This window comes from Pseudopipra pipra, chromosome 3, assembly GCF_036250125.1.
Source record: "Pseudopipra pipra isolate bDixPip1 chromosome 3, bDixPip1.hap1, whole genome shotgun sequence".
NCBI lineage: Eukaryota > Metazoa > Chordata > Aves > Passeriformes > Pipridae > Pseudopipra > Pseudopipra pipra.
This window is the reverse complement of record NC_087551.1, coordinates 63,708,036-63,721,050: the sequence shown is the minus strand read 5'-3', so window position 1 is coordinate 63,721,050 and position 13,015 is coordinate 63,708,036. Positions and strand designations below refer to the sequence as shown.

General features: G+C 36.9%; 1 protein-coding gene across 3 annotated transcripts in view; it reads left to right on the top strand.

The window, feature by feature from the left end:
• The window catches only part of NKAIN2 (sodium/potassium transporting ATPase interacting 2), a 541,273-nt gene that overhangs the window by 245,864 nt on the left and 282,394 nt on the right, over positions 1-13,015 (top strand). For all 3 annotated transcript variants that reach the window (XM_064649618.1, XM_064649617.1, XM_064649616.1), the window contains exon 2: positions 2,917-3,054. In XM_064649618.1, coding sequence (XP_064505688.1) covers positions 2,917-3,054 — 138 coding nt within the window. The remainder of the gene's footprint in view (positions 1-2,916; positions 3,055-13,015) is intronic.

Sequence of the window (13,015 nt, the reverse complement as noted above, 5' to 3'; positions counted from 1 at the left end):
AAAATCAGGTCTATATTTTCCCTTGCTATGTAAGGCAATCCCTTATGATTCTGACATCTGTGGAAGAGGACAAAGCTACATAATACTGTTTTTAATAACTTTTGTCACTACTTTTTCCTACTTTTCACTTTTCCCCTTTTAGAAACACAGACCAAATGAATTTTTTTTAAGTAACTCATGTAGAAAGTTTGTACAATTTTTATGTTTGTTTGTGCATTGGTTTTATTGGTTTTATTTTATTCACACCTTTTTCTCTTCAAGAAGTGGGAATAAAGATCTGTCCTATATTTTCCATTTGATAAATCCACAATGTATCTTGCTGCAGTAGTCTAATCTTCTACAGAAGAGCAGCTGCATTTCCACAGCATTTCATCTGTGGACAGCCTACCAGAATGCTGCCATTTCACATATCCAGCAGTCCCACACACAACTGATTCTTTGGAGTGAAATGGGAAAATCTAATCAGTACTAAAAAAAATTACTAGTCACCAAAAAAAACAAAAAAAGGCACATTGATTTGTAGAAATAAAAGATTCTTACAGAATATCCATTTATCCAACAGTCCCATAAGCAAGTTTTGGTGGAACTGCATCTTTCACCTTTCACCAAGCAAAACAAACCAAAACCAAACGTCGATACATGATACTGCAGTTTCCTTTTAACCTTTTAACAGTTGTAGCAGGGATATGAGTTTTTCTACTTTTCATATAATTAACTAGCATGCTGCAATTTTCCTCTATAATTGGGATACTTAACTGTATGATCTCCTGCTGTTTTAATGATTTGTGTCTTCCCATGTATTGTTTTTTTCTTGCTGAATCTCTACTGTTATTACACTAGAAGCTTGTACAGTCTAGACTCTTTTTGCTACTGCTTTACTATTCTCATTTCCTCTTTGTTTAGCTGATGAAAATAAGAGCTCTGTGCTTAGAGTGAGCATTTTCCCTTTGTTACCTGTTAAACAGCTCTTATGGTATAACACGTCTTAATATGCTTAACAGACTTCACACTGACCTACATAATACTGCTTTATGCCACATGTTGACCTTTTTTATATATATATATCTGTAGTCAAGGAAATATTTCTTAATGATAAACTTAGAAGCACTGGCAGTTTGAGTTTTCATGAAGTTTCTAATACAGCTTGATCTTCCTTTTATTTCTTCATCACATTGTCACCGTTAGACATGTCTTGGGATTCTGGGAAATCTTCTATGATGTTCCTCTGCTGCGGAGAGTGGTAGGATAGCAAAAATCAGTTCATAAAGATTTTCGATGAGGTAGGAACAGAATCTCTTTCTGTCAGTAAATATGTAAAATAAAATGGTAGGTAAAATACCAAGACTGGTTATAAGTGGAATGCATTGTGTGAAAGGGGTCTTTGTTGTAGAAAGAAATTCAGTGTTTAACATGAAACCTGAACACTCAAATTTGAAATTACATGGCTGACAAACTTCCCCAGGATTATTTTGACAGTCTTTCTTTTAAAGTTCAGCATATGCCAGTACATACTATATAATTAACAGTCTTTACATTTGCAATGCTAGTGTAAATGTAGGCTGTCTTTTTAATAGAAAGTTTTCTTAATTTTGAGATGAAAATGTTGCTGTGGTAGTGGACTGTGGCATGAAAATTGAAAAATTCTCCCATAACTATATTGTTGCAAGAACAGTGGTGAACAGTTCTCATTTACTACTCATTTACTACTCATTTACTACTTGATCTCAAAAGATGATATTTTTTAAATGAATGAAGTTGTGACACATAAACTAATCAGTTAATCCACAGTGTACCATAAACTCAGTAAACAATCAGCTGTCATTTAATGAAACTTAATCAAGAAACAACCTGCTCACTCTTTCTTTTTTTTTTGGTGCGGTGTTCGCATTGTTGTTATTTTAATTATTATTGTTAATAATTATCAGTATTATTCTCTTTCTTTTATTTCTATTATTCTTCACATTTTCATGAAGCTCATCTATTCACCATTCCAGTTAGTGAAATTTTTGGAATGGTATCAGAGAAACTCCTTAGTCTTTCTATCTAAATTTACCACTAAATTACCTTCTAATATTAGCATAAATATTATTTTTGTCAAAACGTGCCATTCTGCCTATGGGTTGGGCTAGAGTACTGTATTTTGACATAATGTCCAAACATCAGTTAAGGGAAATCTACTAGTGGAATTCTGAAATTACTACTGATACTCTTAGAAAGACAGTTTGTCTAGTGTCTGATCTATCTGTTTGTAATGGTATTGCTTGAAAACAGTAATCATCAGCCCGAGATTTTCCCTTAAGTAATTTTTTAAATTATTTATCTAGAATCTTGGGGAACAGCTTGTACTTCAGCAGATGTTTGTGACAGTGGAAGGAGGTAAACTAGAGTCATTATCAGGAGAACCAGGTCAAAAAGTTGTGTTCATTTGGTTACTGACAGAATAGCTGGGATAGAGGGAAGAGGAAAAAATCAAAATGCAAGGAAAGGTGGAAGTAAAGAGATAGGACTAGGCTAAAGGATGGTGTTGTAAGTGGAAACAATGTAGCTGAGATGTCATAAGCCTGTCACTTATTTTCAGCACCGATACCCTAGAACATAACAGCATTTGCTGTTGCATATAACAAAGTGATTTGTGTTTCTCCTCCTGCAAACATATCATCCTAGTGAACAGTATAGTACCTTGGTAGAATTGCCCATGAGAATATTTTAACTAACTGAATATAACTTCGTAAACAGTGAGAAATGCAGCTTTCATTAAAACAAGAAGGTGAAACATTGCAAACTCATTTCATTTTATGGCTAACAACTATTTTTTAACTCAGGGTAATTATCTTGAGTATGGGAAGGGGAAATACACTCATATTCGTAGTTTTCTGGTTTGTTCTAATCTATTTATGCTTTTATTTTTAATCATAGGTTTCTGTGCTCGAGAGGCAGATATTTGACTTCCTTGGTTATCAGTGGGCACCTATCCTGGCAAATTTTATACATATTATTGTAGTCATACTTGGCTTATTTGGAACCATCCAGTATAGACCTCGTTACATAACAGGAGTAAGTACTGAATTTCATTTGCTTATTCTGATGTGCATGTATAAAACAAACAAACAAACAAAACAGCGCTCCAAATTGTATTGCTCATAAAGCAAATAGAAATCTCATCTTGGATTAATTTTCTTCTGTAACATTTTATATTAACTTATTATGCTTTTGGGACACGTGCAACACAACTGGTAACTACCTACAAAAGCTGAAAGTCAATATGATCCTTAACTGCATGACAATACAAACTTTCAAGAAGTAGAGTCAGTTTAAGAAATTACAACATCCTCACTATTAGAGGAATTTAGAGCTAGAGTAAATGCTAGCCATAACTTTCCTATATACATTGGACCTCCTCAACAGAGCCATGATTTATTATAGTTACTCATTATTGTTATTAACCACTGTTGCTAGAGTGCCTGTTATCTATATGCCTCCTAGAAGTTATAGTCCAACCTGAAAATGAAATGCGATGGTACGGTAAGAAATAATGAACTGAGGTCTCCAATATGAAAGTAAGAATTTGGACCTTAATTAATATTTTTTATCCATTTCTTTCCTTATTCAGCTACCTCTCATACAAAGACTTAGTATGGCTGTACTCGGGCACAATGCAATATTAATTTAATCCTCATTTCATTCTCTGACTTTGTGGGGGTTTTGCCATTTGTAGTTCTATAAAGAAAGAATAACAGCAACTCTTAAAGCCATCATTCAGAACACCTTCTGTTAGAAATAGATTTACATAACAATATTACTGTCAAAATCAACTATTAATTCACTTAAAGGTTGTATACATTTCAGAGACAGACAAGAGTTGAAAAGATTTTCCCATACACAACCATATTTTCATGTCAGATGAAAGTTAGGAAATCTTAGAACAGTAGAATGATTTGGGTTGAAAGGGAGCTTAAAGATTGTCTGGTTCCAGCCCAGCAGGGATGCCTGCCACTAGACCAAGTTGCTCTAAGCCCCATCCAACCTGGTCTTAAACACTTCCAGGAATGAAGCATCCACCACTTCTTTGGGCAACATGTTTCAGGTTCTCACCAGACTACAGTAAAGAATTTTTCCTGGTATCTAATCTAAACCTATTCTCTTTCAGTTTAAAGCCATTACCCCTTGTCTCCAGTAACTCCACTGAATCTGCACCTACTTCTGCAAAGTCTGTTTCTTCTTATCTGTTCCCTCATATACCAGCAGTTACTGAGAATATAGAAAGATTTCACTTGTATTCTCTGCTACCATCCATATTGCATTACTTTGATGCTAAGAGAAGTACATTAATATTTTTGTCTGTGTTTCTATCTCTGTGATCTATATGCAGAAAATGTGTCCACATGTGCAATGTCTTTATGCATGCACAAAATTTAATGTATTCCAAAAAATTTACCATCAATATTGAAAAATATATTGCAAGCCTTAAATATTTCATGTTTCCTTCAAGTTACAACACTGGAGTCATGTGAATGTGAACTAGAGTTTTCTTCCATTTCTGGTACTTTGACGAGTACAAAAAGCTTGAAAATAAATATCCAAAATTCAAATATCAGTTAAAGAAAAAGGGTTAAATGTTCCATTCCAAGAGTATTCTGTGGCATAAAACTGATCATGAATATAAAATGCATAGCTGAACTAAACAAGTTAGATTTAAATGGCCTACTACTATGATAAGTGCATTGTGAATGAGGAGGAATACCAGCCTTATAAATTGAGATCATTTGCGTAAGTTTCTGGATGATGTGGTTTGTGCAACACTGTTCTATTAATTTTCATATAAATCTTTCCCAGAACTCACCTTCACTGTGTAACCCATCTGGCTTTGTGCGTTTGCCTCTCTGCATCCTTTTGGTGAATTGGATAGAACCAATCTAAGATCAAATTGTTTTTCTTGCTCGGAGTTTATAATAGACAATTGAATCTGCCATTTATCACAGACTGCTTAGATAAAAAAACACTGATGAAATTTTTATCCTTTATTTAGTTGGATAAACAGAGGAGTGCTTTAATTTTTTTTCATTTTTATTGCGGTACTCTTTGGTCATTGAAGGGAGAGAGAAGGGAACTGCACCCTTTTATTTAGTTGTGTTGGGCCCAGAATAAATCAGTGGTGCCATCTGATATCAGGAATAAAGTTATGAGTTCAAAGGCAACAAGAAAGACAACAACCTATAAGCCTGCAAGGGTGTAGCTATGAGGTTTTCAGGAGAGTGTGTGTAAATACTCAGAGTTCAATAGATTCTGCAAGGGTCAATCTATCTTGAGTGACTCTACAGAACCCTTAATCCAGTCACATTAGTACCTCAAGTCTAGCTTGCTTCAACAAGACTACAGAAAATTTCCTTTTTACTGTACATGCTTCATAAAGGATATCACAAAAATATTTTCCAGTGGAAGTGAATTATAGGTTAAAGAGAACAGGGAGATTTTAAGGTGAGGTTTAAAGAAATGATTCAGTGGCTTAGGGAGAAGAGGAAATAAGTTTCAGACAGATGGAACACCACAACTGAAAGTGTCTCCTTGAACTTTCAAGAATGTCAGGGAAGTTTAGAAGTGGATGAGGGAAAAAGGTGACTGTGTCTTCTCAGGCACTGGAATATAGTTCAAACTACATGGGGTTCAGTAGTTGTGGTGGACAAAGAGGACAGGAAATTAAAGTCTAATATCATGAAAGTGGTTAAGCTTAATATAGATTCAGAAAGAACACATTGATTTTTGATTGTAAACTTAAGGCATAAGCCAATAAATGAGCAATTGATGCAGGAGGTGAAACATCTGTTCTGAGAGTGGGAATAAGTCTTTTCAAAGATAGCTTTTCAAAAGATAATAATTAAGCCATTTTTTGGTGAAAACAATTATGACAAAAGGACTGCTTAACAGCACTAATCTGAAACAGAGAATGAGGATTCCAGTAGGAACAAGGATTATCCAGGGTAACAACTATGATGTAAATGTGGTGGGTTTTACCATTAAAGTGCCTGAGAGGTAATACCAATACAAGTTTTTAAGGGTTCTGGAAAGAAGCAAAGCACTTCACCTGGATAGGGCTCCACCTGGAGGCTCAGTTTCTCCCCATTTCTTCTATAGAGGGATTACAGCTATGTTGATATGGTGAGTGCATATTCCATATTCTACTATGGATTATTAGTCACCTGACTACACTACAATGGAGTGACTGCATCAGTAGAGAGGGGAAGAACTATGGATCTAATCTATCTAGACTTCTGTAAGGCTTGTGATGTGGTCCCCCACAACATTCTGCCAACTAAATTGGAGGAGTGGGTTAGATGGATAAGGAAGTGGCTGGATAGCTTTACCCAGAGAATGAAGTGGGTGGCTCAGTGTCATATTGGAAATCAGTAACAGGTGGTACTGGGATCAATAGTATTTAATATCTGATTTCCAATATAACATTGAGCCACTCACTTTACTAGACAGTAAGACTGAATACACTCTCAACAAGTTTGCAGATGACACCAAGCTGACTGATGCACTTGATTAACTGGAAGAAACAGATGTCGTCCAGAGGGACCTGGACACCACTGAACCCATGTGAACCTCATGAAGTTCAATAAGGTCAAGTGCAGGGTCCTGCCCCTTGGTCAGAGCAATCCTCAATATCAGTACAGACGAATGGATGAATGGATTGAGAGCAGCCCTACAGAGGACCTGTGGGTACCAGTGAACAAAAATTAAACGTAAGCCAGCAATGTGCGCTTACAGCCCCAAAAGCCAATTATATCCTGGGCTGCATAAAAAGAAGCGTGAGCAGCAGAAAGAGAAGAGTGATTCTCCCCCTGTACTAAACTCTTCTGAGACATCACCTGGATCACTATCTCCAGCTCTGTTGCCCACAGTACAAGAAAGACATGGACCTGTTAGAGCAGGTTCGGAGGAGGGCCATGAAAACAGTCAATGGGATGGAACATCTCTCCTATGAAGACAGTCTGAGAGAGTTGGAGTTGATCAGCCTGTAGAAGAGAAGGCTCTGGGAACACCTTATGGCAGCCTTTCAATATATAAGGGGGACTAATAAGAAAGATAGAGGTCCTTTTACCAGGGCCTGTACTGACAGGACAAGGAACAATAGGTTTAAGCTGAAAAGGGTGGGTTTACACTGAACATAAAGAAGAAAATGTTTACAGTGAGAATGGCAAGACACTGGAATAGATCTACCAGAGTAGCTGGGGATGCCCCATCCTTGGAAGTATTCAAGGCCAGGCTGGATGGGGCTTTGAGGAACCTAATCTAATGAAAAAGGTTTTTGCCCATGGCAGGGGACTAAATGACCTTTAAAGGTCCCTTCCAGCCTTGTACCTGGTAACATTAAGTCTGGGAGAAAAGGATAGATTATTACTGGTACATGGTATGCATTAAAAAAAAAAAAAGAAAGAGGCAATTACCTTATGTCTGAGCATCATCAATCTGCCAAACCATTAGGCACTTGAGAGTTTAGCTGAGTTAATCCACGTCTTTTTAAAGACTAGACATTGTCAATCTCTCAACACACCCAGGGGGATCTACTTAATACCCTATATAAAAAGTAGCCCTGACTCTACCAAATCTGTTTTGGAGTATTTCAGTTGTGTATTGTAGTTACAGAATCACAGAATCAACTGGGTTGGAAAAGACCTTCTAGATCATCAAGTGCAACCCCTTGATCCAACACTGCCATGGTTACTAGACTATGGCACTAGGTGCCACATCCAGTCTAATCTTAAAAACCTCCAGGGGCAGTGAATCCACCACCTCCCTGGGCAGCCCATTCCAATGTCTCATTACTCTCTCTGTAAAAAATTTCTTCCTAATATTTAACCTAAACCTCCTCTGGCATAGCTTAAGACCATTTTAATTGATAATTTATTATCTTCCATTTTTTTAAATGTTTAAAATAGGATGTGAAAATGTGCAGCAGTTCATCTGTCCTATGTACATACCAGGGGACTTTCAAACAACTGTAATCATGCCATAGAAAATTGTGAAGCCAAACTATGCTCTCTGAGCTACCTTTCTGAATTTTAAAGATAGTAAGACAGTCTGCAAATAGTGAATGATTTGGTCAGCATTTTTGGTGAGAAAACATTTCAGAAGGCTGTTTTGCTAAATCTTGTTAAGAGAACTAATTTTCAGGTAAACAGATACTTGTAATGAAAGAAAAGGATGCTTATGCTTAACACATAAGTGAGTTCTTGGATTATTTCACCTTATTGACCTAATTCAATTTATTTTCTAGATAATTGCTTTATTTAAAATAAGAAAGTGTGTGTACTCAAGCTCAGTAAAGAAATTGTTAAAAAATATATTTTCACAGAACCACAGAATGGGTCAGGTTGAAAGGGACCACAGTGGGATATGGTCCAACTTTTCTGCTCAAGCAGGGTCATCCTTGAGCATATTACACAGGATTGCATCCAGACAGTTCTTGAATATCTCCAGTGAGGGAGACTCCATGACCTCTCAGGGCAATTTGTTCCTGTGTCCGATCACTCACACAGTAAAGAAGTCCTTCCTCATATTTTACTTCTGCTTTCTCTATAGCTGTTGGGAGAAAAACTTATATATAAACCCATTTAATAAAAAGAATGATGAAATTTAATTGAATGGTCATTGTACATTCTCATCAGATTGCAAGACACAAAGTTTTTGAAGAAGTTAGACTCCTACCTGAGCCTGCTCTCTCTTTTCTTAGGAAGCACTTTTGTATCCATTTTGAGACAAACCATTCAATGTTTCAGCTTAATTGTACTTATGTGATCATATACTGTATTACAAATAAAATGTAGACATTTATTTATAGAAGGAGGCACACAGTCACACACACTACTTTTGTGCTTTACACAACTTTTCAGATCAAATGATAATTTGGGAATATAAGCAATAATTTTCTGCATAATCATTTTGAGCTAAGGTCCAATAATGTTATAAGTACAATTAAGTAAATGACCTTGAACATTTTAGTAGCAGTACTGTCTGTTAGTTGTCACAGGAGACTCTGAATCAGGATACTGATTCTGTTTCAAAATGTGCCATTGGCAAAATATTTTGTTTGTTCAAGCTTGCTCAAGCACACATAATGATAGTCTTCAGTTTGTTCCTTCTTTCAGTGGTTTTTCATGGATAATAATGAATGTGAATGTTATTTCTGTAGTTCAGAGAATTATAAAACCATAGAATATGCTGAGTTGGAAGGGACCCCCAAGGATCATTGAGTCCAATTTCTGGCCCTGCAAAGGACATCCCAAGAATCACACCATGTGTCTGAGAGTGTGTCCAAATGCTTCTTGAACTCAGACAGGCTTGGTGCTGTGACCGCTTCCCTGGGGAGCCTGTTCCAGTGGTCAGCCACCCTCTGTGTGAAAAACTTTTCCTGATATCCAGGCTAAACCTCCCCTGACTCAGCTTCAAGCCGTTTCCCTGAATCCTGTCATTGGTCATGAAGTGAAGAGATCGATACCTGCCCCTCTGCTTCTCTTTGTGAGGATGTTGAAGACTGCAATGAGATCTCTGCCAGGTCTCCTCTTCTCCAGACTGAACAGACCAAGTGACCTCAGCCACTCCTCATACAGTTTCCTCTCCAGACCCTTCGCCATCCTCCTGACCCTCCTTTGGATGCTCTCTAATAGTTTAATGCCTTTTTTATATTGTGGTGTCCAAAACTGCACACAATACTCAAGGTGAGGCCGCATCAGTGCAGAGCAGAGTGGGACAATCACCTCCCTCGACTGGCAGGCAATGCTTTGCCTGATGCCCCCGAGGACATGATTGGCCCTCCTGGTTGTCAGGGCACACTGATGGCTCATATTCAACTTGCCACCAACCAAGACCTGTCATGGGTTGACCTTGGCCGGATTCTAGGCAGCCACTAGAGTCACTCTGAGCTGGGAGAGGTCACACAGGCAAGACAAACTCAACATGGGGTTAATACTAAAATTTATTACTAACAGGATAAGATCTAAAGAGTGAGAAATAAGCACACTACCATTACATTTTCAACCAGAAAAACCAAAAATATTCAGAAAATACAAACGGTGTAAGTTCAAGCAACACCCAAAATGGCCATTATGGAAAGTTCTGCCTACATCTAAATAGAATCATAGAATCAACTGGGTTGGAAAAGACCTCTGAGATCATCAAGTGCAACCCTTGATCCAACACTGCCGTAGTTACTAGACCATGGCACTAAGTGCCACATCCAGTCTCATCTTAAAAACCTCCAGGGATGGAGAATCCACAGCCTCCTTTGGCAGCCCATTCCAATGCCTGATTACTCTCTCTGTAATGAATTTCTTCCTAATATCCAACTTAAACCTCCCCTGGCAGAGCTTAAGACCATTCCCTCTTGTCTTACTGGTAGCTGCCTGGGAGAAGAGACCAACCCCCACCTGCCTACAACCTCCTTTCAGGGAGTTGTAGAGAGTGATGAGGTGTTCCCTGAGCCTCCTCTTCTCCAGGCTAAACAACCCCAGCTCCCTCAGCCTCTCTTCATAGGACTTGTGTTCGAGTCTCTTCACCAGTCTTGTTGCTCTTCTCTGGACCTGAGAGGTTGTGTCTGATGAAGTAAACTAAGAAATAAAATTGCTAAAAATATAATGCAGCATAGGATTGTATAGAAGTAAGAAAAAGCTTTGAAGTTCAAAGTGCATGACCAAGTGTATGAGGACAAACAAAAAAAGTACAGACTAAAAATAGAAAACTTAAATCACCAGTAGTAAACTTTGCAGAGCCATGTTTGGAACACTCTTAAAACTCCAAATCATAATATGAATTAAGAATATTACAGTGCTAGAGAATCCACCTCCACCCTGAACCTCAAATTTCATTCATGGTTTAATTTTTGTTATGCCAGATAAATTGATGCTAGACGAAACACTAGTATTTTATGGTATAATATTTACTGCACAGAGGCATTTTCTTGAAATCCTTTTCATGCCATGAGTAGCAACATGAATTCTCTGTAGCACTTTCCATGGTAAGTATTCAATATTTTTAACATTCTTTTCATTACAGAATTTATACTAAATATTTTGTTTGAGGAATGCTTGCTGTTTGTCATAGCTCATCTTCTTAAAAAGTATCCTTTATTCTGGTCACCTTTACAGTAGTTCTCTTTCAGATCTCGTCGGGGTTTTCTGAAATATCTCTATGTTCGGAAATACCTGGAGCAAGAGCATCTTATTACAACTTTTTCTCTTAAAAATTGTTATAAAACATTACTGATACAATTTGGATGTCACAGAAGAGTAGAGTTTGTGATTCTTTTTATAGTCTGTCCTTTCACTACTGATGCTACCTCCATAGAATGACCTTTGTAAACTTTGCTAACTGCTATATTATTGGAGGGTTTTTCTCACTTCTGGCAGATGCTGTGAAAAATCAGTAGGGATGTAAGCAGAAGACTGCCCTTTGGACTTTAAACAACATATGTTGAAAGGGATTTTGTTTCATAGGGAGATATGCTGTTTAATAGAGTGCTTTTGTTGCTGTTGTGATGAAAGATTAGATTTTAGTATGTTGTGGATTTAAATGTGGTTTCATTTTTGTTTAAAAGGACAGACTCAGTAGTTACTTTAGTAACTGAATCTAGCCTGCTTTAGGGTAGGGCTGGGAATTTGAAGGGAGTAGAAGTTACTCAGTAGCCTGATGGTCAGTGTCATAGCTCTACGAGTTCGAGTAGTCCAAATTTTGAGTCTAATGCCTTACACACATACAGAACTTAATCAAGGAAAGGTTTAAGTATTCCACTGGTCAAAGCCCAATTCTTTCTTTATGTTTATCATCAGTTAGTTTATAAATTAAATAAAAGTTTAAAACAGAGGGTCTTCTTTTTTACCTGATAATCAGTCCAGAAAGATAGTCAAGGCTTTGATGACACTGGGCTTTTGACTTCTCCTTTTAGAAATATTTTGACAACTTGTAAAAGATCTCAGTGGATTTCACGTTCTTAAGCCCTGGAGATTCAGCTGAGTCTTGGGCAAATATGTCTGAGAATCACTTCCAGTATAGTATTACTCAGGGTGCATCTGTCGTGACTGTATGGAAGTAGATGAAAGAAGACATTCTACAGTAAATTTCTCTGCATTTTCTGCCCCTTTTTGGCTCTTGATTTTAATATTCTAATTTACTATTTAGAATAAAGTAATTTTTTTCTGATTGTCTGGGTAAAGTTTGACTACTTTCATCTCCTCTCTTCACTGGGACATATTTAGGTGTGAGGCATTGAGGTACAAAGAATAATCTAAAGGAAATTATGAAAAGGAAATTTCTTCTTTAAAAAGTGTAAAATATTCTTTCAAGATTAAAGAGTACCCAGACAGTTAGTCTGCCAGCTCTAAGAAAGCACAATAGAAAAAAAAAAAAAACCAAAACCCTGTTGATCAGAGAACTAATCAAGACATAAAAAGGAATTCCAGATAAGAGATCCTTAGTCTCTGACTCTCCTAAGTTTTGTGTAGGACATTATTTTCTCAGAAGTCCCCTACTGTCAGAAAACAGAGTTCTAAAGAGAAAAAGTGTACTAGCCCTCTGGATGTTTAATTTAGATAATTAAGGAGAAACTGCCAGACTCCAAGAGGCTTCTTAAATAGTAAACATTTTGAAAACACAATAGACTCTTCTCACTTATTTGAGCAAGAGATCTATTATGTTCTTAGAACCACCGATTCCTGAAAATTAATTTGATATGTTTTCAGAAAAATATGGCAAAAGACACTCTGGACAAGACTCCAGGATAGAATTTACTTCAGTAAGTGTTCTGCTTGGAGTTTTGTTTTCTTTCAGACTGAAATGGATTTTCATTAATTTTCAGAGATTTTTTTAAAAGTTTTCTATTATAAGAAGTCCATTTAAAGATACTAAGCAATACTGTTTTTAAAGTGATTTATTTGTTGAGTATTAGAAGATGAAAGATTATAATTTCATGATATAATTAAGTACAGCATTGATTTCCAGGAAATATTATGCAGAACCTGTTCAG